Source organism: Epinephelus moara, chromosome 18, assembly GCF_006386435.1.
Source record: "Epinephelus moara isolate mb chromosome 18, YSFRI_EMoa_1.0, whole genome shotgun sequence".
Lineage (NCBI taxonomy): Eukaryota > Metazoa > Chordata > Actinopteri > Perciformes > Serranidae > Epinephelus > Epinephelus moara.
The window spans coordinates 29390514-29416837 of record NC_065523.1 but is presented as its reverse complement, the minus strand read 5'-3'; the positions used below and the strand labels follow the sequence as shown (position 1 = coordinate 29416837).

Genomic DNA, 26324 nt, shown 5'->3' with positions numbered 1-26324 from the left:
AGAGAGGTGCAACAGGTAGAGGACGAGAGAGGAGGAATGGCTGCTGCAAGGCTGCGTAGCTCTGGAGATTGGTGGTGTACCTGTGAATGCTGTGCCCCAATGCCCACAGAAGAGGAATGCCTCTGTCACTAGTCTCTTGAAACAAATTTAGGACGATAGGAGACAGGTTGAAATAAACCGAAATTTCCCTTTAATGCTATATACTTTTGTTGTCTCTTTCTCCTCCTCTCTGGCAGTCATCTCTTTGAGCTGCATCAGTGTCCTCAGTCTTTCTTTTGTTGGGTCCCTCGTCTCTCTTGCCTCAACACTTGTTTTTCTTTCCCTGCTGACTGAGGAATAGCATCTATAAATGAAAAAGTTTGCTCCGGCCAGTGGCTGTTGCCTAGCTGTGACTTGACTGTTTTCACAAACTTTCTCACTTTACAGCTAAACAGTACACTAAAATATGTTTCTGAAAACATCTGAGGTGAGAAATAGTCAATGCAGTAGCAGAGTCTTGCTTCATATTTGATCATCGCTGCTTAGTTTGACAGTTTGACCGCACATTAGCAGTGACTGGCATGATTTACAGCTGCGTTAGAGACTCCTCGGCAAATAACAAATGCCATTAGGAGCACAACAAGGAGCAAAAGGAACATTTTATTCCTGTCTCAGATATGACAGTAAGGCTCAGTATTTTTAATACAGATTCCCTACACAGACGAAATTGTTATACTTTCTGCACCATAAGGACTTTGTTTATCTTAGTTTAAGAAAATGAGATCCTCTTGTGATGTTGACAGTTCAGAAAGTGCTTCCAGAGTAGGTGAAGTGAAAAATGGGGAGAGAACACAAATGAGCTGCTGATTTTGCACTTCACTCCCTCTTAATAAAAAAAGAATCAGAACAGAACCTAGATGTATGTATTACTGATGTTTTTACTCATAAATGCAGATAAATTCCTCTGGTAACTCTTGATGCCTGTGTGCTGTGATAGTGACCATTTTCACATGCTGTTTGAACATGAATTTTGAGCCAGATCCTGCACATCAAAGTGGGACATCAGCTGTATCTGATCACAACAGCATCAACATCTGAGTTTTCCTCTCCTCCTGTTATTCTGCAGTCTCAAGTGGTCGATTAGCATGCCAGCCTCTGTTCCCTCTGGCAGGCCGGCTTTCACACACAGTGGCACATCGACTTTCCTCTCTGCCCATGTCATTCCCTTCACACTGGGAGCCCTGCAGCATTCAGTAAACCCCTTGCCCACAGCCTCAGCTCCTCATATGGGCCTGGATATCTGCCACAGCCAATTCCCCTCACTGTTGGACGTATGCACCCTTCCTTTAAGAAGCAATGCGGTGTGACTATGGAGTCTCTAACACTCTTTTGTCTCTCGGGCGCTCTCCCTTTCCCCCAAACTGGAGAGTTGCCATGGTGCCAGTGGCTAGCTGTGAAACAGAGAAATTGTGCCCGATGGTGGTTGTCAAGTGGTGTCAGGAAATTTGTGCAAGTCTTGCACCTTTGTTCTTCTTTTTGAAGTCTTTTTCTTTAGGAATCCTTCCCTCACAACTTATTTCTCCTCTCTGAAGTCTGAGCAGGTCATTAAAACACACATTTGTTTTCTGTAGTAATCCAATTAATGCTTCTGCAAACCACAGATATGTTACATTTGTTATTTTGTACTGGATACTTTGAAACTTTACATTTCTAAACAATGCTGTTGTGAGGGTGGGGTTATATTTAGGCACAAAAACCACTTGGTTATGGTTAGGAAAATATTATATTTTGGCTTAAAACACCCACGTTTGATGGCAAAAAAGCTGCTGGAAAAGCGGGGACAAGTGGGTGAAACACACCCAGGTTCAGTGCTACAAACACTGGTGCAAACACCTCGAAGGGGGTCTCCAAAAAACAACTGGTGTCATTTTTTGTTTCAAACAGCAGTGATCCGTAGCTTGGTAGACGTCTTATCACCCACTGCCCTGTCCACCTCCTAATGACAAAGTCAACTAATATAAACTACTTAAAAAAAGATAACGGGGCACCAATGGCTGACCTGCCAATTCTGGTGTTCTCTGGCAAATGCCAATTGAGCTGCATGGTGCTGGACTGTGAGCAAAGGTCCCACTAGAGGGCGTCAGGCCTTCATGCCACCCTCATGGAGTCTGTTTCTGACAGTTTGGTCAGAAACATGCACACCAGTAGCCTGCTGCAGGTCATTTTGTAAGGCTCTGGCAGTGCTCCTCCTGTTCCTCCTCACACAAAGGAGCAGATACTGGTCCTGCTGCTGGGTTGATGCCTTTCTACGGCCCTGTCCAGCTCTCCTCGTGTAACTGCTTGTCTCCTGGTATCTCCTCCATGCTCTTGAGACTGTGCAGGGAGACACAGCAAACTGGACAAACTGGACTACCTGAGCAACCTGATTGCGCTGCAGGTATGGCCTCATGTTACCAGTAGTGACAAGGACACTAGCAGAAGACAAAACTAGAGAAGAATCAGTGCGGAAGGATAAGGATAGAGCAACTGTCTGTGGCCACCACATGTAAAACGGTTCCCTTTGTGGGGGTTGTCTTGCTTTGGGGGAGCCCTTTTGTACAGAGTTTGTAGGTTCTTCCAGTGTGGGTTTTCTCCAGGTGCTCCAGCTTCCTCCCACAGTCCAAAGACATGCAGGTTAATTGGTGACTCTAAATTGTCCGTAGGTGTGAATGTGAGTGTGAATGGTTGTCTGTCTCTATGTGTCAGCCCTGTGATAGTCTGGTGACCTGTCCAAAGTTTTCTTCTCCAACATATGAAATGTATAAATGTAATATATTCATGGTTTGCAGAAATGTACAGTGCCAACATTTCCTTCTGGCATCTGGGCTGTGTTTAGAGCCCACTTTCATACTGTGTTTGGATGAAAAATAAAAGATAAATTTATCCTACTGACAATTCCTGCCTGTGTATCCAGAGCCTGATACAGCACACGCCTCTGTGCCAACTTCAGTGTCGTCCAAAACTTGTTAAAAACACATTTAGAAACATAAAGTTGCACACAGTGACATAATCCTTCATTACGATGGACCAGCCAGTATGATTTATTCTGAAACAGCTCTGTAATTGCATTTCCAGTATTTGAAGAGCGGCTGTGCCTCGTAGACTTCACTAAGCACACTCATGGATGTGTTTATGCTGCTGAAAGGGATGAACTACATTTGCCATGTTCATCACAGTAAAGCGAGATGTCGCCGTTATGTAACGGTATGGCTCTTTTATGTGTTTTTAACAGTTTTTGGTGACAATAGAGCTGTAAATCATACAGGCATGGGCTGCATTAGGCTGCACAGACAGTACTTGTTAGTTGATACATTCATTGCTTGCTGTGGTCTTTTCCTGGGATTTGTTGATAATGATAAAAAAGGATAAAATAATGCCAGCCTTATCTTTTAATCTTGTGTGCGTGTGCTTCTGTGAAGGAGATAAAGAGAGAACGAGAGATAGAGTTGTTTGTGCCTGCTTGTGTATGCATGTTGTACTGTAAATGTGTGTGTGCTCATGTGTTACAGTATGTGTGTGTACTCCCATTTGCACACTCCCGGCTCCTTAATGCACTTTAATCCCTTTACTCTTCCCTTAAAGTTTGCCTGGATTTGCATATATCCAATTAAACCTCTGAGCAGCAGAGGCTTCAGTGGATCTGTGAGGAGCGGAGTCACGTACGATTCTGCACTCAGTCACTGTAATACATCTGCTCGCACATTAATGCCCGTCAGCATTAAACTATGAGAGGCCACACAGGCCATAATTCAAACTTAAATTCACACACATAGTAGTAAAAGCACACACATAATTTGTACCACATACACACTGCTGGCGAGTGAAACCACACACAATTAAAAGAATACACAATCACATATATACATGCACAGCCACATTTGCATGTATCACATAATGCATGCGAGTGAGTTTGACCTGCGTATGTAGGAGCTATTTAAGTGTGATGTGTGAAAACTATAGGGCTGCCTACAGTTGAGCAATAGCACTAATGAACCTTCATTAATATAGGCCTATATTTTATCTACAAGTGCACGTCACACACTGAGCGAGCCGCCTGTTAATGACGCTGTGGGCTAATGGGCATGTAGCTACTTCCATGTTTCAGATGATACGTCATGTTTGTAGTCGACCAATGAAGATGAGTTTACATATCACCTTGGGTTCGTCCTTCACCTTCTCAAAATGATCCCACACTTTGGATTTCCTGCCCGACATGTTATTAACTAGCCTGTGGAATAACCGCAGGTACCAGCCCTGGAAATTAACCTGACTCCTGTCTGACTGCTGAGCGTGGACACTTCCTGTGTCTGTCCTTTCAAATTAAATTCCCACATGGTCCAGTCATGGACCTCCTAAGAGAGTTACACATTTGTTTGTTTGTTTGTTTGTGTCTTTTCCCGCAACTAAGCGACCAATGAAATCTTGCCGACTAATGTCCTCCCTGGTTGACTAACGTTTTGTTGACCATTAGGGGGCAGCCCTAGAAAGTTAATATTAGTGTTTTTAGTCATGCTAGCGGCAAGATTCTCAGTCCACCACTTTGGTTGATGCTGAAATATCTCAATAATTAGATAGACTGCCATGAACTTTGGTACAGACATCTATGTAACCCTCATAATGACTTGTAAAAATGTGGAGATCCAGCTCTTAAACTTTAAATTTGATTGAATTGAATGTCTTTATTGGAATTTGGAGCGTTACTCCACCATGATGCATACAATAAATACAACAAATAAATACAAATTAAAAGAGCAATAATGAAATAAAGTGCAGGTGTTGATGTGCAAGAGATGGCAATGAGTGGACTGAATTTCTTTGTTTAGTGAAGTTATTGCATGTGGAAAGAAGCTATTTGTGAATCTGGTGGTTCTGGATTTGATGGACCTATAACGACTACCAGAGGGTAACAGTTTGAACAGGCGGTGGCCGGGATGTGTATTGTCCTTCATGATGTTATTGGCTCTTGAGAGAGTGCGGCTGTTTGCAGTGAGTGACAGAGATGGGAGAGGGCAACCAGTGACTTTTTGTCTGCAACAGAACACCCAGCAAACCACACAGAAATACAATATGAGAGGATGCTCTCCTTTGTGGATCTGTAAAAGGACACCAGCAGTGTCCTCAGGAAGTGCAGGCGCTGCTGTGCCTTTTTGACAACTGCCGTGGTGTTAGTTGACCATGAGAGAGAGTCCGGGATACAGAGAAATTTTAATGAATGCACTCTCTCCACGCACTCCCCGTTTACAGCATTGCATTGATGCAGCAGATTTAAATGTTATAACCAAGAACTGCACTGGTGTAAACTGACACTGTCTCATAATCAAAGATACATGGAAATCATTTCAGTTTTTGGCCAAATTAAAGTACAGTGAATTTTACTGAGCCCAATAGACTGATCAATTTTCTAACCTTAGTTCTATTAGCTGTAATATACCAGTCCTACTTGTACATGTACGTGTACCTCGATTAGATGATTCCCAGTCTTTACCAATACTTAACACATCATACTTTTTTATTCTCATCAGCGTCCAGAATGTCCGTAACTTCTGATAAGTTTCAACAGAGAGTTAAAACAAATGCAGGTGCACAAATCTTTGTCCGAGCCTCCTTCAATCAGTGACACCTGTGTTTACAGGCATGAGTTTAAGGCCCAATCCCAATACCCCCCCTTGTCCACTACCCCTTAGCCCATTGGCCCTACCCCTAGCCATTGCCCACTACCCCTTGGCCCTCGAAATGAAGCAACGAGGGGTAGGGGTTGAAATCTTTCCCTAGGATTTGGGACACCACTCACTACGTCACCGTGTCGGTTACATTCGGGAACTGCCCATTGGTCCGACTTCCCATTGTTACGACCATATTAAACCCATTGTTCCGAAGTCCCATTGTTTTGAAATCATCATGATGCAGTTAAGGGTTAAGGTCTGGTTAGATTTAGGCACAAAAACCACTTGGTTAGGGTCAGGAAAAGATCATGGTGTGGGTTAAAATGAAAAAGAAAGTGACAAACACATAAGCCGTGAGCCTGCTCCGCCTCAAGCCTTTCCCAGCTGACCCAGAGTCGGTTGCGGTGCACCATCAAGGTAGAAATACGCCCGCTGGGAGCCGTTCAGCACCGCGGACCGTCGGACTAATGGGATGTCGGACCAATGGGCTGTCGGACCAGTGACATGGACCCGTTACATTCACGCATACGTAACTATTTTAAACAGGAATCCGCGAGCCATCTACATTACGAGGCAGCATTGTTATACTAGCTGGCGTGTTATCGTAATTTGAACAATCCGACAATTTTGCAGAACAGGACAGATGACAGACGCCAGATAGTGCAAGCTAGCTAGCTAGCTAACAAGCAACCTGACGACAGTAATGTTAGCTAGCTGGCTAGCTTTCTGTCAGCTCCAATCTAGACATCGTGAATAGCAATAAAAACTTTTTTCCCCGTCTCTTGCTCGGTGGTGGCCATGGCGACGTCTACCCCTCGCTGGCAAGTCAGCATCTGAAATCCCTCGCTCCGAAGGGCTAGTTTCATACCCACTACCCCTTGTTATGCCCCCTACCCCTACACGCAAAAAGGAATTGGGACACCCCTACCCCTCACGGGAACGCTCAAATCTAGGGGTAGGGCCAAGGGGTAGGGCTGAGGGGGGGGATTGGGACAGGCCCTTAATCTTTATTAGCCTTCCTCAGCCAGTGGCATACACCACCTGGTGGCGTGGCGTGGGATATTACATTTGAACCCAATTGAACGTATGGCACCAGCAGCATAAAACGGATTTCAGAAAACCAGGGCCAAAGTCAAAGTGGTAACCTTATCATCTGAATGAATTACGGAACATTTCATATGCAGGTAAAGGTCAACTAGATTATTAATACAGTGAACTAATAGAATATGCTTTTGAATGTGATTTATAGAAATCTTTTTTAGACCAGTGTGAGGAAATGGACCAGAGAACACAAACGTTCAGTGGTTCAGTGAAAGCATGGACGACCTTGCAGATAAAACAAAAATATATTCATGCTCCTATTTTCTGCATCGCCATCTCAGCGCATCTGAGTCCCCATGGCCATGGTTTGATGTACTGTAACTGCACGGCTTTATTCAGTAGCATAAGTAATGGAATGTTATAGCTCCACAAGTCTGCATATACAAAATATGAGCTGAGCTAAGAATCCGTATTGCACACAGACTGACTGTAGAGTGATGCTGTTTCCAAAAGAGTTGATTAGTGAAAGGTGTTTTTTAGTCGATGTCAAGATGAAACTCACAACAAAAACTGGTGCAGTGCTTTAGACTCAACATATCTCACTAAACCTCCAATCTTGCTTTGTGGCAGTAACATCAGCATGTTTTCAATGTCATTGTGAGACAATTTTAACCCTTTAAAGCCTGAGCAAATTGGCTTGATTTCTTTCAAAAACATGGGAAGAGGGTAATTAGCAACGAAGGAGGAAATGACCCAAAAAATTTGCAAGAAATTAGTAAAAAGAGAAAATTAAAAACAAGAAAATCAGAAAAAAAGGAGTTAAAAAGAAACAAGTAAATGACCTTGAAAAAGTTGTTTACATTTATTTTAAAAATTCAGTAATATAATTTAAAAATGTAATAATATTGATTATATTCCTCCCTAGCTTTTTTCTTTTTTCCCGTTTTTTTAAGATATCATTTTCTGAATCTATTTTATTTTTTTTTTTGCAATTTGTTAGACATTTCTTACCAAGTTGCTCATTGCTATTTTTCTCACTTGTTTTGAAAGAAACCTTTAAACCGTGAGGTTTAAATACTTGCAAAAGATGTCAGAAAAGCAGCACAAGAAAAGTGATGTCACTCCAGGTTTTAAATGGTTAAAATAGAGTCTAAAATATGAAATTTATATAAATAATCTAATCTTCACTTCTTTTTTCTGATCTTCTAACTTTATATTCTGTCATTATGTACATGTTTTTATGCATCTGCTGACTCATCGTCTGATCTATACATCGTCTCGATCTTTGCTTTGTGCTGTAAAGCACGTTGTAATGTGTATTAAAGTTGCTGCCGGTATTGTGACCTTACTGTGGTTGGACCCTGCCAGCTGGACTGTATTGTATTCACCTGGCTGCATCCTGCACACAGAGAACAGAAATACAGCTCAAGTGAGGTGCACTTTTGTTTGTGTAAGCACTGAATTGCCTGGCTGTGTACCTTTGACTGATGAAACCACGGCTTAAAGCACCGTCAGCTGACACGCTCCTGCTCATTATCCCATCTGCTGTAGGGGAACCTGCCTGTTTCCACAAGGCAGCTGCGCTGACTGAATATGTTCAGTGTCCAAAGAAAGATCGATCGGCTCTTATTTGGCAGGTATTTGTGTGTGTGGATGCCGAGTTGTGCAAGATGTGTTTCTGAGGCAGGTAGTGAGAGAAAAGGGGGAGTATAAGGTCATGGTTCTGCAACGACCACTGCATCAACTTTCATGAAGTGGATGCAGGTTGACAGCACTAAAAGCTCTCATATTTTCCAACAAACAGTGACTGAACACGGTCTTTTCTTCTCTGCTTCCTGTGCAGGTTTGATCATCTCTGTCCTTTTCAAAGATGCTTTCATTGTTAATGGTTTGCTTTTCTTTATGATGCCCTTTTTGACCATTGATCACAGAAAGTTTATGTTTGGTAAGTCTTAGATATTAAACATCCAGTCAGTTTTCATCTGCAATCTTTTTGTGTTGGTTACACAATTTATGAAATTTAGCCAGAAACTCAGGCTAAATTTTTCACATCTTTATTTGACATTCTGTCAAAGGCATGGGAAACTCAACATCTTAAATTATTATTAGGTTAGAAAGGTGTGAGATTCATTTTCATGACGACGTATTCAATACATTGTCTTGTTTTTCTTTGTTCGTGTTATGTTAAATTTGGAACCTCTAATATCGTGCACCCTACATGCAGTTATTAGATCATTATTATTATTATTATTATTACGTTTGGCGGAGTGATATATTTAAGATTGTTGTCGATGTTCAGTTGTCCTACGTTCTTTTTCTGACGTTAAGTTGGATCACGTTACACAGAGAAGTTAATTCAGTAAGTTTATAGGTAAGGCATAAGAGAGAAACCTGCCTTACAGACTGTATATAAAGTTGGACAACATTACAGCGCCCGGTAAGTGAGGCCAAAACATCTCTATTGCCCCCTGGTGGCTGGCTGCAGTATAGGTCATAAACCGTCCCCTCCATGTTAGCGAATGGGACATGGGCCAAAAGTAAGTCAAGTCAAATTCACTTTTCCAAAAGATAGTTTCTATTATTTTAGGTAGTTCTTTTGTTTTCACAGGAAATTTACTGTTTACGTACAGTCCCTTTCAAAATAAAAGCACTACATCAGTACAACAACGCAAATTGATGTTTTTTGGGTTTTTTTATCAAACAACTAGTGCACGTGGTTGAGTTTTGGCAACAAAAAGACGTGGTAAGATTTAGGGAAAAAAACAGGCTTTGGCTTTATAATCTTACGGGACACGAACATCACTCTCTTGGGTGAAAGTCCATGTTTGCTGGACCCATCCACCATCATTCCTACACGCCAGACTGGGATTTAGCCGCCTTAACTTTCGTTCTTGTCCCGCTCCATTTCCCTCTGATGCCCCCAAGCGCTGTTAAACTATAACGGCAACCGGCCGCGGATCATGCCAACGTTCAAGGACAGCTTTTGTCGTCAGTGTCTGACACCACAAGTCACTGCCCAAGCACTTGGATTTGACGACTTTGGACTGAGACTGAGTTGTGTTATTTGATGCCATAAAAAGGGGGTTCAGCGTCATGATCAACAGCTATGTGTGCCAAGTGGTGTGCTCACAATCAATGATGCTGCCTATGATTGGTTGGAGAAATGTATGGGCAGGATCTTGTTACCCCAGAGACTGCTACTGCGCAGACTCTGTCTCCATGTGATGTCACCAGCAAAAGATGTCAGCAGCCATATGCGGGATATTTTGGCTTCACTGCGTACAGCAACTGTTAAACTTGTTCAGTTAGTCAGTTGGTTGGTCCACACAAATTTCCCCACCCTTTGGCGGCCACAGGAGGTCAGGGCGTTGGCGATAAAGGGGTGGGGCCATGGGGGGACGCTTGTGTGTACACGGTCGCAGCTGTTGTGAATTCGTACTTATTAAAAATATCTTCAACCTTGTGTTATACATATAATAATAAATGCCTAGTTGTTTATCTAACTATGCTGTTACCTGAAGATAATTAAATAAATGTTCTCTTGGCTTAATGTTTAATTCAACGTATTGAAGACCACATTTACTTTTGTTTGGGATCCTTGATTTGCAATTAAAGCAGCCCAGATTATTATGGCATGGATTCAAATGGAGCAGATTTGTCAGCTGGGAGTGGAAAGAGTGAAAATTAGTCATCTTCAATTTTTTGTTGTGTTATGGTTTCAGAATGATGAAAACAGTCGGAGACCAATTAGATACAAAATAGGATGTAGGCTCTGCAGGATTTTATTTTTTTCCTTGCCAACGATCATGTTTTTCCCAAACAATGTAAGTTTTACAGCTTTCTATTATCTTAAATTGCTTGAAAAATAGTATGTATACAGCTGTTAATGTAAATGAGCATACCCTATGGACCCTTTTTACAATGTCTGGCTCCGCCCCTGCTCCTCAGTGCTACATTTAATGTCCTCACAAGTATAGCAGTACAAGTGTGTGTCTTTGTGTGTGTAGTATCCCTACAGAACTGTATTATTGTATTTATAAAAACGTTTTAAAAACTGCCTCATGTCACATTATCTTGACAGACAGTAAACTGCATTTAGTACGCGGAGAAAAGAGATCTGCACATCCACTTACTCTTCTCCTGCTGTACTGTTTTTGAACTGTGGCGTGGCTCTTAAGAACTGCTGAAGTTTGACAAAGCAACACTTTCTCCTGTAATGAAAACAGACACACTTGATTGCATTTTTTCTCTCGAAACAAAGTGCTACCTTGATCCCAACTGAAAGCAGAGCGCTCTGAAGCCGCGCTGTACTTTGTCATAGCAGACAACAAATTTATATCTGCTGTCTTTTCTGCTTTTGGTAACATAAGGTTCTTTTGTAACTGCTCTCATCTGGTTTTTATTTATGCCTTATTTTTCCAGGCAGCAGATGCTTTATCGTGACTGATCAAGCCTGTCTGGTTCGCTGCACGGAGCAGAAAAGTAACAAGGGCACATTATTACAATACAACACTGTCATTCACATGTGAGCCTTGTGTGGAAAAAAATATTAAAAAAAAGACACTAAAATTAGATAAATTAATACACCAGCCTCGTTATAATCAATTACTGTGTCCGAAAACACGCCGTATTTACTATGTAGTGCACTGCATGCACTTTATTTGAGTATCCAAATTCTGAGTGTGGAAATGTATCCACTATAATGTCCCACAATGCAATGCTTTAACACTAAGCGACTCAACAGCTGTCAGTGATGATGCAGAAATCTCAATACACTGCTCATTACTCAGCAAATTACTGAGCGTTTATTAAACAGGGAGTAGTGACTGATTAAACAAGGAAGTGATTTCAGACACAGCTTTCATCACTCACAGTGCAGTGCAGTAATAATGCTAGCATGTTGATGTTAAAGAAGCTGTATGTGACGGTGGATTGTATGCACACTGTTCTCAACATGGAGGTGGCTGAGATAGCAGCCAGCAGCTAACGGTGCTGTCTCCATAAACGGCGCTAAAAACAGCAACAGTGCTAAAAGCTAACGTTGTTAACCTGGAGGGAAACCCCAGGAGCAATGCTGGGCTATGAAGACCATTTGACTTTGAAGTTGCAGTGATTGATTAATTCATCAGTTAGTTGTCAGCCAATAAATTAATCACTAATTAATTTGATAATAGATTCATCTGTTTGAGTAATTAAAAAAGTCAAAAGTCTTTGATTGTAGCTTCTTAAATGTGAATGTCTTGTGGTGTCTTTACCCCTCTATGACAGTATCTTTGGGAAACGCTGATCAACTTTTTTTTTTTAAACATTTTTACAACTAATCAGTTAATTGAGGAAATGATTCACAGATTAATTAACAATGAAAATAATCATTAGTTGCAGCCTTATATGACGTACCCAGCTACCATTTGTATGTGGGCCCCATGTGGTTAGCAAATGAGCTGAAAAATGGGATTGTCCAAGGTTTCCATAATGGCCCCATACCAATTGTCCACATGGGTGTGTTTATCTAAGGGCCGTAATAGACTTGCTGCTTGATCGAACGTACGCGTTCACAATGCGCCGTGTCTGTCTATATACTTGCTGCAGCACTACGCAACCAAAACACACAATACTGGCAGTCTCCACTTGAGGCAGACAACATAAATATAACCCGGAAATCGGGTAGGGGATGCCGGGTGTTGTAAACAAACATGGATGCCCTTGATATGCTTGATGAGGAAGAAGAACTATGTCACTATGTAACGGCGTGGAAACATCACAGAGATGCGAGTAGTTCCACACCAGGTCTGTCAGCCTCTCTTCAAAAGTTTCCGCCATTGCACCGAAAGCGACTCTGTCTGGTCTGATCTCACGGTCACCGTGTTCATTCGCACAAGCACCTCTAGCGGTCGTGTCAATATTGCATCTGCGCACGTGTCATGGTCCCCCGTGAGATGTGTGTCCGACGCGTCAAATGAACGCAGATCACACATGGCAGCCATGATGCTGTCGCGTTCACGTTGTTTGCAGCAAGTATATTACGGCCCTAAGTGGGCCTCACATGGGTTATGCTACAGATACCTGGGTACCAAGTGGATATGGGCCCAAAATGAACATCTTATCTTGGGCTCACTTGGGTAAAACCACCCATGTGGGCAATTGGCATAGGACCATGATAGAACATTTGGACAATACCATAAAGGGCCCATTTTTCAGCTCATTTACAATCAGCATGGGCCCCACAAACAAATGTTGTGTAGTGACCTGACTGTGGAATTACAACTTTCGAGTCAATCACATGATGCCATGTGGCCCAAGAGATTTACATTGTGAAAGAGACTTATATATATCTTTTATTTAACCAGGTAAAAGCCTCATTGGGATTAAAAATCTCTTTGTCAAGAGTGACCTGGTCAAGAGGGCAGCATCAACCACTGTTACAACAAGGCAAACAGATATATACAGCTGTCATACAGAACAAATGAATAACAACCACAGTGTGCAATTAACATGGAATACAAGGACAAATATGATGTGAGAACGTCTGTAAATCAGTGGATTCCTTTGTATTAAGCATCACATCCCCTGTGAAATGACTCATTTCTCTATCAGGATTTCATCCATTCAGTCCAACAACATTTCAAAAGTCCAGTAGTAAGTACTGGACAAACAGAATAATGATCTGATGGTGGTGCTAGGTAAAGAGTCTGAGGATGTAATTATTACTATGCATTCTCTGGGGGACATGAATGTGTGCACCAAATCTAACACCAACAGTTGTTGAGATATTTCAATGAAAAGCGAAAATGTCAACCTCATGGTGGCACAAGAGGAAAAAACAGAGGATCATCAGAGTCAGCAGGATTCATCCCGTGAATGTTTGTACTGGATTTGATGGCAGTCACATAACAGCTGAGATATTTCAGTCTGGACCAAAGTAGTGGATCGACATTGTCACCCAAAGCTGTGCCGCTCGGATGGCTAACAGAAACTCTGCTGAGAAAGCTAACAATGCAGAAAGAAGAAAAGCAATGAAAAGGCAATATTGTAGCACTCTCGCAGCCTACATTTTAGCAGCAAGTGCTCGGATGGCGTCCCGACAAAGGCGGATTCAGCACAAATAATGCTTGAAAGCAGCCGTCCCTCCGCATCTGTCAAAGACGTGTGGTTAAATGAACATGCTGCATGGTCTCAGATAATATGTGTGTTTTCAGGTGTGAGTTGGAACAAATTGTGAAGACAAATTGGGGCGACTCCCCCGTTGCGAGACATCGCTGCCTGGTAGCGCTGAATTCTGTATTGTTCAGTTGAATGGCTCAGCCGTCTCGCTGAGAACACTGGCACGCTTCACGACGCAACTGGGCTCTTTGATTCCTCCTGTTTTCAACTCTCTGTCTCTGTATGTCTGCCGACCAAACTCAAATCGTACAAGCAGCCATTAACACATATCTTGAGCATCACCTGATCTTTTATTAGTGTCTGACGTCTTTTCTCTTTCTGTTTTCCCCCTCTAGTTTTGTGTTCTTCATCTCTCCTACATGTTTGCAGTGACTGTTTGTATGCTACTGTGCACACTCTTTGGCTCACTAAAATTGCACCTGCCCTGTCTGCAGGTTTTTGGGGGTCCCTCCAGGAAGAGGCAGCTGCCCTCTGACAGGACCTCTGCCCTTTGACCTCATCTACACAGACTACCACGGCTTGCAGCAGATGAAGCAGCACATGGGTCTGTCACTGAGGAAGCACAAGTCAGTCTTTTGCTCTCTTTCTATGTATCTTTTTTGTTTACCTAGCTCAAAGTGCAGTGTTTGTTTGTTTGTTGCATCCATTTTTGTTACCAGTAATTGCCTTTCTGATGAAATACTTCACTATTGGCTTATTGACTGGCCGGTGTTACAGGCTGGTAGACACTGGGCCGGTAACTTCACTGTGCATCAGCAAAAAATTCTCTCTCCGGGGGGATCCAATTTGGCCTCCTCTTTACACAGTAATCAATCACCCAGGTGCAGGCTTCAACACAATCTCCGCTCTTTATTTGCATCTCATACTGTAGGAAAGTTGGAGTAGATTGTTTACTTAAAATGAATGAGTTGGCTCGTGCACATGTGCATACTTATGCGCTACAGTAAAATACAGCTCATGTATTTGTAAATGCTAAAACAAATAATCCATAATTCTGAGCGGCTCCAAGCTCTTTTCTTTCTGTAAATGCAGTGTTTGGTCTTTTTGTTCCAGCCGGGCAGCACTGGAGCAGTCACAGTGTAGGAGCAAATCCTCTATTTTTTATCCAAACAAAGGAAAGCAAACAGCATTTAATGCAACTCTGGGAAGAAAATATATTTATGATAGGGAAAAGACTAAAAGGAAACAAGTTATAGCAGTGTTAAAGTGCGTAATATAATTTAGATTATATTGTGCTGCTGTATTGTAGCTTGTTTTTATTCCACATTGTACTTTAAATGCAGGAGGAGAAGCAACATTCATGAAAGAAGCAATCTTAAAGATTACAATCCTGCTTGATTTGGCAACACCTGTAGTTACTGGCGGTAATGGAAAGTGCAGTTCAATACTACAGGTCACAGAGTTCTGGGGGCAGAAAAACAACCTATTGTTGTTTTAATAAAGAAGTCAGCCGACAATTGGCCTTTTTCCATTCTGTGAGCAACCGTAATCTGATTTTACGCTGCACAGGGCACAGAGTCTGCGGACACCAGTCACAGTGAAAGGAGCTGGTTACTTCGCTTAGTTAGAGGTGTGCAACCTGTCGCCTGCAGCTCTTTATCCAACAGCTCACTGTGGCTGCTCCTGACTGTTCCATGACTCGCTGGAATATTTCAAACTGAGCCACTGTCCAGAAATGCCAAAAATGACCGCTTGTCTTGTTCTGTGGATAAATCTTTGATGAACAGTGGCGGTAAATGCTGAGCTCACTGAAAAACACACTGCATTGTCTGTGACCCCTTCATAATACATGTCAGGTCCATGTCATTGGTCCAACAGCCCATTGGTTCGACATCCCATTAGTCCGACTGTCCGCGGTGCTGAACGGCTCGCGGTGGGCGTATGGTGCGCCGCGACCGGCTCTGGGTCAGCTGGGAAAGGCTTGAGGCGGAGCAGGCTCACAGCTTNGCTGATATTGAACCAGCTGTGTGGCATCACAGTGTGTGCAGATGAACCGTGTTTGGCTTCACCCCCATCCAGGGATCTCCAGGGGAAGTCAAACAACTTTCATCTGCACACGCTGCGATGACACACAGCTGGTTGAATATCAGCAAAGTTTCCCTGCTTCCCTTCACTGGTTCCTGTACAGCAGGGTCGGTCTTTGTTTCACTGTTATAATCATTACAAAGCAAAAGCAGCATGTGTATACATTCAGTAGGCTATATCTTCAGTAGCTAGCTAGCTAACCCTACACTTTTCAGGGTTTGATTGTGGTTTTGAAACAGGGAAGAAACGTATATCTGTTTCCAACCTCTCCAGGTAACGAGTGTCATTAATACACGACGTGCCCCAGGCACAACATTTAGCTCCAAATCCACAAAACCAGCCTGACAATGAAGGAAATCTGAAACGACTGCATTAGAGTCAATGGAGCACAGCTGTGTTGTTGTCGGACCCTGGTCTGAGCCGACCTGATGTTACGTTATGATTGGCCAATCTGTGTCCACGGATGGGACTTAGAGAAGGGTCAATTAGATGTCTAGTTTGGTTGCCAAGCAGTTCATTTTTTTATAGAAGTCATTTGGATGTACAAAATCGGGTTGTTGGCTACCTCAAATTATGTGTCCAGTCCCTGATTACCCTGTAAGTTATTCATATTCCTTTAGTCCGTTAGGGTCCTCACATCCAAAGATTCAAAAGGGACTTTAATAAAAATGAATCCAAGTTGCGAGTATTGTTTTAACAGGATAAAGTGGTGTTGTGTCGGTATGCTGGGTGCTGGGTGCCGTAATCCTCAAGAGCCCTAACTCTTTCTCTGATGCCCTGCCTGTTGGAGCTAGATCAAATGAATGATTCATAATTAATATGCTAGTTGAAGCTCAATTTCTAAGCAAGTAATATTCATACTGGATTAAATAAACAGTTTCATTGCATTTCCTGATCTTTGCCAAGCAACAGTTTTGTGTGAAATGAATTAAAGGCCTGTCCCAAGTATAGGTCTGTTGATTTCAGTGATTCTAACAAATAATTTAATTGAAGTTTTACAGTAAGTAATAATAAAATACTAAAAATATATTTTGAAGGGGTCTGAAAAAGAATTACATTGAAGTGTCTGATACCTGCAGATACCCTGTGCAATGGTTACATCAGTGGGCCATAAGCTTAATCTCCTTTGTGTTACCTCTTTGAGAGAGAGAGATTTGAACTGTAGAGAAAAACATCTCACAATATTTCACCCTGATTCTCCTGCGTTTTAAATTCTCTCAAACCTGGCAGAGCAGCCGTGAAATCCTCAATCCAAGGTCAGCTGATCGACCAACGCTCCTCAGCTGTCACAGAGCGAGAGACCGATACTTAATTTACCCTCCTGCCCTGACACTGATTAGCGATGCGTGGCATTGATGAATCTCAGATTGGATTACATCAATCGATTTTTTTTTGACTAACCAGTGTGAAAATTCACTGCTGATAAAGTGCTGATGTAATTTTCTTCTTCTCTCGCTGTAAACTAAACACATAATGTCTCTTCTGTTCCTCCGTGGGTTATCTGTTTGAGTTTGATCTGGGAGGACGACATATTTAAAGATGTTTTAGTGCTGATGAGGAGTGTAATCGACTCCCTGTTGACGAGTTGCCTTCAAGTTATCAGAGAGAATTTTAAGCATTTTCCGACTCACTCATGGCAAGAGTGTTTGGCATCTCCTTAAAATGTACTTCGGAGATGAGTATTGGTCCAAGCGCTTGACTCATATTCATCTCAGGCTTGTCCAGCCCGTGTCGTGACCTGGTCCAGCAGAGGGCCCTGTGGCTGTGAAACAAGGCTGTGATTTAAACCTCACACATCTCACCTTGAGGTCCGTGTAAGCTCTGCTCAGTGGCGGCGGGCTGGCAGGGGACGTGGATATCCATCACCGCTGACAGCTTTACAAACCAACACTCTGACAACAAGACAGTGATGGCGCTGACATGAACTCCCGTAGCTCAAAATGAGGAAGATATTTTCCGTCATGCTGTTGACAGATTCTGCATACATGTGCTGCATTAGGTGAAATAAACCAAGCAGGGTGGAATTATTTTCCACTTTATCGCTTTTGTTTGTCCCACTAAATCAGTGGGAGACTGTATTATTTGAAAGCAGGAGATAACTTTGATCTAATTTTAGCTCAGCCTATTTCTTATTTCGTCCCAGGTGCCACATCCGAGTGATTGACACCTTCGGCACGGAGCCTGCTTACAACCACGAGGAGTACGCCACTCTGCACGGCTACAGGACCAACTGGGGTTACTGGAACCTCCACGGCCAGCAGTACATGACCATGTTCCGTATGTGGGCTTTCATTTCTCTAACACTCACTGAGGTTCTTCATCTGCATATGGGAAATGGTCTGAATAAACGCTCACAGAAGAGATCAAAAACATGAAGTGTTTTGATTCGTGTTCGTCTGTGTTTATGTGACCGAGAGTGGGAGCAGATTGTGGGAGTTTAGAAAGTCCTCAGACCGTAACTGCCCAGGCTTTGGGCCACAAACAGGTCAGAGAACTCTCTCAGAGCAGCTGCGCCCGAACAGATGCCTGAAGCCACCTGCTGCGAACCGAGCACCGCCAGCCATACACACACCACAATACTCACACACACAGAAGCATTCACGGCACATTTGGTGAAATTGGTGACAGAGGAAACCGTTTGTGCAGTCTCCAATTAATTCAGTGACAATCAGCAGCCCCGCTGTTTCCAAAATACTTGCCGTTATCACAAAGCCAGACACCGTGAAAGATGTCAGCTTTCATCTCGGGTTTGAAAATTGACTGAAAATACTGTTCCTTTTTCTTTCCCACTTGACATCTCCCTGCTGTCGTAGATTTCCTTTGTGCGTGCCAATATTCATTGTGTTGTGCTGTGTCCTGAAAGTTGTAAGCTGTGGCACATTAAAGCGGCAATCCAAAACTCTTTGAAGGTTAAAACAACAGCAAAGATGACAGAGAGGAAAGTGTCACTCTTGTAAATTTGCCTCACCTTATTGTTAGTATGCAGTAGAGTCAACCACGCCGGTGATTTGAATGCAAATACACTCCGCCGTTTCTTTAGCTGATGGAGTTAGCAGTGGCATCATCTTACAAATAAATAGAATAATAACCCATAACAAAACCACTGTTCTTCTTTTGTTATGCATTCTTTACATGCACAGCAGTCTACATCTCCACAGCAGCTCCTTTTAGTCTAATCACTTTTTTTGTGAGACATGAAATTGGACTTGTAACGTTGTGTTGCCAATTGCTTTGTTTGTCCTTGGCAGCCCACACTCCAGATAACTCTTTTATGGGTTTTGTGGCGGAGGAGCTGAATGAGACGGAACGACGGAACATTCAGCGGAACAAGGTTAACAATATGGCTGTTGTGTACGGCAAAGAAGCCAGTATGTGGAAGGTCAGTATCACAGAATAACCCCTGCAAAAACTTTCAGTAAATAATTAGCGTGTGTCTAATTTCTGAGATTAAGGATTAACAGTTCCGATTCTAAGATACGGACTGAAGAACTTCTGATCTTTAATCTTTTTTGTTTCCTTTAACACAACACTTTCACTCTGTGGCTCTGAGATGGAGAATTACAAGTAGAATTAAAGGGCACACAGAGTCAAGAGACAGAGAACTGTGGAGAGAAATTGAACTCAAAACTGTCACAAATGTGTTTTATATTATCTACAAATGAAGTGTGCACAATGATTTGTGTGTTTGGGTACTTAATAAATGTATCTTTCAACTGTGTGATGAGGAAAACAGGAGTTAGTTGGGGAAAATATAGGGTTTTTATTTACCCCAGAAATGCAAAAACAACACAAACTAATAGCTTAATAACTAGGCTCATAAAAGAGGTCAACAAAACAGAACTATACTCAAAACAACAGCAACAAAACAAGGTGTTAACTGAGCAAACTGACCCAACAAAATGAAACATGAGGGAACATATGAAGTGGTGTGGCCAAACCATCTAGCACAAAAAGAGGAAAACAAAATGGACGTTTAACTAGAACTAATACAAAGGAAAAACTAAGTTAACCCAAATACCTCCTCTGACATAACAGTAGATGGTTTTGTCTGATGAGTTGGCCACAGCCCACAGGATTTAGCAGCTCACTGTCCTTGGCCAAACATTTTACTTCTCCAGGAAATGACCTCCAACCAGCACGGTAACTCAAACAGAGAAGGACAAAGGACAAAAACTGTGTGGTGTGGGTTAAAATTTGGATCTGAACTGTTTGAGTTGTGGTTGCCTGCAAATAAAACTAACCAATGTACTTAACAAAATGGTGAGGTGAGTGTGTGAACAATATTACCACTTCAGGCTTTCACTTTGTGTGGCCTTGGCCATCACACAATCCACACTCTTCACAGTCTCCAGATCCACACAGATTCACAGTTGCATACAGCGTTTAAGACCATGTTTACAGGAAAACGATCCGCTCTCATTTTCGTTTTGAAAAAAGTTCTGCGTTCAGACGCCATCGTTTTGATAACAATCGTTGTGCACACGGATCTGCAAAAATGACCAAAAACGCTGTAGTATTCATGCCAGGCCAGCAGTTGGCAGTGTGACTTTGTAATGAAACAACACATGCCTGCACACATGCACTTCCTTCTACAGAGAAGCAATGTATAAACAAACAAAATGGCAACCGCAGGAACATTTGTAAATCTAGACGCTGGAGAAGCGTTGATAAATTCAATAGGGTGAGCAGCACAAACAGAGCTCGGGGGTCCGCCACTGTTGTTGTGATGGTTGACTTTCTCACGCATGCCTAGTAACTGGAACCATAATGCGCAATGTCCAAAAAGTCTCCATGTTCAGAGTAACTGCATATTGCAAGTTAACATGACAATGGAGACGGTGCTGTTTCCAAAAGAGGGCACTTGTGGGAGTGAGTGGAACCCGTTTTCAAAATGTTGCTTTTTCAGGCACTCAAAACGCCGCTGTCGTGTAAACGATCGGCCAAAATGCAACTAAAGTTTACCGTTTTCGGTTGAAATCATTGTCATGTAAACAGGACCTAAGTGCTGGTGGAAAAGAGCCCGGTCTCACCCCAAAGTCGTCTTAATCCAGCCCTTGGGCATTGACTTGCAATGTCAGAAACCAGCGAAAAAAGGCGTCCTTTAATGTTGCTTTGATAAGCGGCCGTTTGCTGTTGTGATTTAATGGCGCCCGGTGGCGTCAGGGGGAAACATGTCAGGACAAGAATGAAAGTTAAGGTGGCAAAAGTCTGAGTGTGTGGTGGATGGGTCCAACAAACATAGACTTTTCATCCAAGAGAGCGGTGTTCGTGTCCCATAAGATTATAAAGCCAAACCCTGTTCTTTTTTCCTAAACCTAACCACGTGCTTTTGTTACCTAAACCCAACCATGTCACCATGAACCCTATAAATGTAAATTTATTGTTCTTATAAGTTACTGCTCGGTGGTGGACGGTGGATCTAGTCCAGGCAAAAAGGTTGATGCTAGAGTGGATGGTCTTTACACACCGAGGTTATCTTTCCCACTTTGAAATTGAAAGCCCAGATGTCCCAGTTATCCACCAGCACTTAAAGGTAGGATCTGGAGGATTTTCAAACAAAACAAAATATAGACATATACAAATGAAATCCTGCTTAATCATCACCTATGGGCTTCTACTCATGTGTGGTGGTGACTCTGTTTGCAGAGCTCCTGCCCTTTAACTGTATTTTGATGTTTTTGTGAGCTCGGACCGCTTCTGGGCGGAGATTTCCCCAGCCAATGAGAGAGCGCAGGTGCCGTGCCCGAGCGTGTCCGAGCGTGCACCAGCGCGAGCCTTGCCTGAACCTCTTCTGTGAAGCCTTCTTCCGTACCTCCGGGCTCCGTACACCCGGGAGAGTTGAGCCTGATAGGAGGGGCCAAATTTGAATGTGTGTTTACAGACAGCAACTGGAAAATCCTCCAGACCCTACCTTTAAATGCAGCATGCATTTGTGAAATATGTGTAGCTGGAGACCGTGAAAAGAATCTGTAAAGAAACCCATACGTAAAATATTAATATTTATTTAGGTTAGTTATGTCCAGGTTGGAACACACATTTGTGAGTATCCAAACTTATGCACAATCATTGTACACATTTATAAATCTTATTTTTCATTTGTCGATCATGCAAGACATATTTCTAGAGTATAATTTCTCTCCATGAGGAACCCTCCATGATCCTGTTCAGTCTGATGCCATCTTGTGTAAGTATGGGTTCAAACAGGCTGATTATAAATAGGTGTCAATCTGTTATAGAGGCGCAACAGGACATTTCACATTTCACAACACGTGAGAGGTTTCCTACAACCTCTTGAATGGTTTCATGTGACTCTAATGGCTCTTGTGAAGATGTGTTCTTACCACCTCTCAGTAGAACAGAGTGAGCCTCTGAAATGAGCCATAAAAGCTTTTCAAGAGGTAGCGTGTCCAATTCCTCTCGCAAGATGCCCTGTGCATGTGTGATATTGTGTAATTCCTCACCATGCAGAGATGCTACATGAGGTGAATTTCAGAATTTCAGGCCAAATCTAAACATGAACACTTTTTGTCAGATTTAGTGTGATTTACACCTCCAGAGGATGGAATTATTTCATGTCCATCACCAGTACAAATCTATAAATCTTCTCGGAAATCCTAGAAAAAGATGCTTCTTATAACTGCATGACTAGATTTTCAGTTTTCTTCAGTATCAAAGTGATCCCATTATAGTTGTCTGTACATCCATGGGTACATTGCAAACACTGCTAATTGCTCACTTGCAGCCCTATCGGCTGAATAAATGTTGGTGTTGTACATTTCTGCAAACCACAGATACGTTACATTTGTACGTAATCATGTAGGGGATACACTGAAACTTCACGTTTGTATACGTTTCAGCAATGATGTGATTGATGTGTGGATAGGTTTTGGCACAAAAACAGTCATGTTTTGACTGAAAATACTCTGTCCGGACTTGCAGACTTGTAGACTTTGCGGGCACATTCCCAGGAAGTCTGGGAGTGCTCAGTGCTGTCAAAATCTACAATCCAACAAGTCCACGAGGGGCCTCAAGCAGACTTTCTGCAGACTTCCAGAGAGTCCACTTGGGGTGCAGACTTGAGCAGCCTTCACTGATTTAACTGCCCACAATTCATTGCAATATGGACGTGATCTGGTAGATTTTTTTTCAATAGACGTATGTATATGTAGAATAGTTACTGTAGCCTCTTAAACAATACGTGAATTGTGTAGGCCAAAAATAATATTTAACAACATCACGATACAGGAATATGGAGAAATATAGGCTATAGAGGGGAGTCAAATGCACTGTATTATGCTGCCTACCCTATAGATTGTGCAGGGTAATGCCAAATATTTAGGCCAGAAAAATGGCCAAAACAACAAAAAAAGATCTTCTGATGTAACTAAACTGTCCTTATTTAGAAACATCTCCCTATTTGAACTTCTGCAGTCACTCACAAAACAGCCCTATACATGGGATTTATATCTTATTACCAGCTAAGCGCTTTTTGTTGCGCTATCCTGGCAGGAAACGCAGCACTGTTTAGATAAAAAACAACCTTTTTTTTGTGGTATTATCCCAGCAGGAAACACAGCAATATCACAGTGTTACAAACACTTTTTGTAACACTATCCCTGGTGGAAACACAGTGACGGGTCACTAAAAAGCCCTCACGTTTTGTGGTTAAAAAGCAGCCGGAAATAAAGCAATGACTCCAAAAAAAAAAAACACCATTTTTTTTGGTTTGTCGGTCTCGAACAGCGGTCTGCAGCTTGGGAGGCCTCTAGTTGTCACACCATCAACCATCCGTATAATCAGAACTACGTCACTTTAGAAATATGATACCTGTGGAACACACAAATTAATGTGTCGGTAGTTTGCAGAGACGTAATTCAACATACTTTTAAATCTGTTCATTTGCCAGAATGTAAACAAATATAGACTAAAACAGAGCTCAAGTCGGAGCCTACAGGGAACCATTACAATTCTTGTTTACGCCCCTCAAAGCTCCACAGTTGTCTTGATTTTGAGGCCCACAGTGATTTAGAGGAGTTGTTACACCCCTACACGTGACAAATGACTCCAACAGATGGAATGTTATAATTGCCACATTCTAAGTTTCTTTGAGTTGGATAAAATCCAGATACGTGTAAAGTTTGGAGAACTTTTGAATCCCACTTTGCTTAGCAAACCTCCACATTGTGCACTGTGAAACACCCACTAGATATTACATTTCCTCCAAACGTGTTTCTCCTCCAGGAATCTGGCCTGAAGTGTGATGGTAGAAGAACAATCATTTTTGTTTAGAGTAAATTTTCCCTTCGAGCTGCTGGCAAGGGTTCTTGTTCTTACTGTAACTTTGAAGTGTGCTGCAGCCTCCCACAAGGTTTGGTTCACTTCACTGACTGCAGCTTTGTTCCTACACCGACATAACATTCCCTGTTTCTCAGAACAACTCGAGCTGCAATGTAACATTTGTGCATCTGACAGATTGCGGCGTAAAAGCTGGCAGTGCCGGGTGTCTCCAGACAATGAATCCCTCCTCGTTGAGCAGTCTCTTCCTCCACCTTTTAAGGTTTTGTGGTTCACATGAGAGATTTGGGGCCTGTAAAGGTCCTATGAGAGGAAAAATGACTAATACTTCATGTCATATTTTGTCTTTTTCTCTATACGCCTGCCTCCCTCTGCTCCGCTTCCCTGCTCTTCATACTTCTGTTCTCACCCTGTACTATTCTGTATTCATCATCCCATGATGCATCATTGATGGATCCACACAGCTTCAAGTGAGTACACCTGCTCTTCACTGGCATTATCGATTCTACGAATACCAAAAAACAGACCTCATCTTCCACTTCAGTTGTGTCGGCAGGAATTTATATATCAAAGCCTAACTTTTGGATTTCAGCTCAGGAAACAGACATTCAAAAATATCAGACTTGTTCACAGCAACCTCAAACATATAAAATATCTCACATCATTCAGATTTATTACTAAAGTATAAACTTTGTAAAGTCGCACAGAGGAGCATCATATAAAATAAAACCATTTAAAGAGGACCTATTTTGCTCATTCTCAGGTTCATACTTGTATTTAGGTTTTTACTAGAACATGCTTTAATGGTCAAAAACACTTTTTTTTTCTCATAGTGTCTGTACTAGAACTGTCTGAGAAGCTCCAATTTAGCACCTGTCTCTTAAAGCCCCCGTCCTAAAAAAGCCCAGTCTGCTCTGACTGGTTCTGGGTCCAACATATCTCGGCGTATCTGCGCTGTCATTGAAAATAGCAGCATATTCTTCCATGAAAAATCACTGATAAAAATGTTCCAGCATGAATATGATCCCAAATCGAAGAGAAATTAACAACATCAGCAACCAAGATTACATGTTTCCCAGACGTTAGCATGTAGCTACATGTAGCAGTGTAGGCTACATAATGTGAACACTTGCAGAAGCGTGCCTGGAGAAGATGAACGTCTAAAGAAATATGGCACCCTTTGAGGTCATACTGTAGCCAGAGTAGAAAAAACATTGGACATAAAGTATTCAGAATGGTCTGAAGCTTGAGATTTTTGCACACAGGGATTACTCTTACAAACATTTACCTCATTTTTTTAATCTTTAGTGATGTTGAATGGTCATATGCAGCTGGTGCAGCAGTTAGTGGGTTGGAAAGCTTTGACAGGGTCAAACTGTAAAATCAAATAATCAAATAGAAACAAATGATACCAGATTAAATTAACCATGATGAAATATTGCTGACACCATAAGGTGGAGTTAAAAAAGTATTTCACCTCTGGAAAGATGCTCTCTTCCTAAAACTGGGCTGTCGATTTAGTAGAAAGACACAAACACTTTGGAAGTGGTGCAATTTGACCAGAGAAAACAAAGGATAAGAGTTGTGGCATTTGCTTTTCCTCAAAACCTACAATTACCATAATGCACTGTGCCGCACTGGACCAATAAAAGCTCCCACTAGTGGGTGATGTTATTTGAGCTTGGTAGGTTCTCTTCAGGAAACAATATGGCAGCCGACAGGTAACAAACAATTTAGAATTACACTTAAACTGTAAGATTAAATATGTCTGTGGAAAGTGTTACAATTTGATCCATTTTTTCAGGCTCCATTTTTACAATACAGGAAACAGTATGGCACCCACTGATTTTACACCAATTTTCATATTACAACCAAACAGTGGACTTAATATGTTTCTGAAGACATTTTAGGTAAGAAATAGGCAATATAGCAACAGAATATTGGTCTATATTTGATCAGCATTGCCTAGAAGGACTTGTACGTGCCAGTCTGGTCTATGGTTAATATAATCATCCTTTACTGTAACACTATATATAAGACACATAATACATAAAAATATAATAGATCCCCTTTAAACAGATTTAGATAAATTACTGAATGAAGTGGAGAAGCTTTGTCGTA

General features: G+C 42.0%; 1 protein-coding gene across 1 annotated transcript in view; it reads left to right on the top strand.

The window, feature by feature from the left end:
• Positions 1-26324, top strand: part of LOC126405621 (alpha-1,6-mannosylglycoprotein 6-beta-N-acetylglucosaminyltransferase B) — a 98383-nt gene that overhangs the window by 52470 nt on the left and 19589 nt on the right. Inside the window, exons 9-12 of the mRNA XM_050069424.1 lie at positions 14318-14449; positions 18052-18185; positions 19157-19287; positions 24668-24673. Of these exons, the coding sequence (XP_049925381.1) occupies positions 14318-14449; positions 18052-18185; positions 19157-19287; positions 24668-24673 (403 nt within the window). The remainder of the gene's footprint in view (positions 1-14317; positions 14450-18051; positions 18186-19156; positions 19288-24667; positions 24674-26324) is intronic.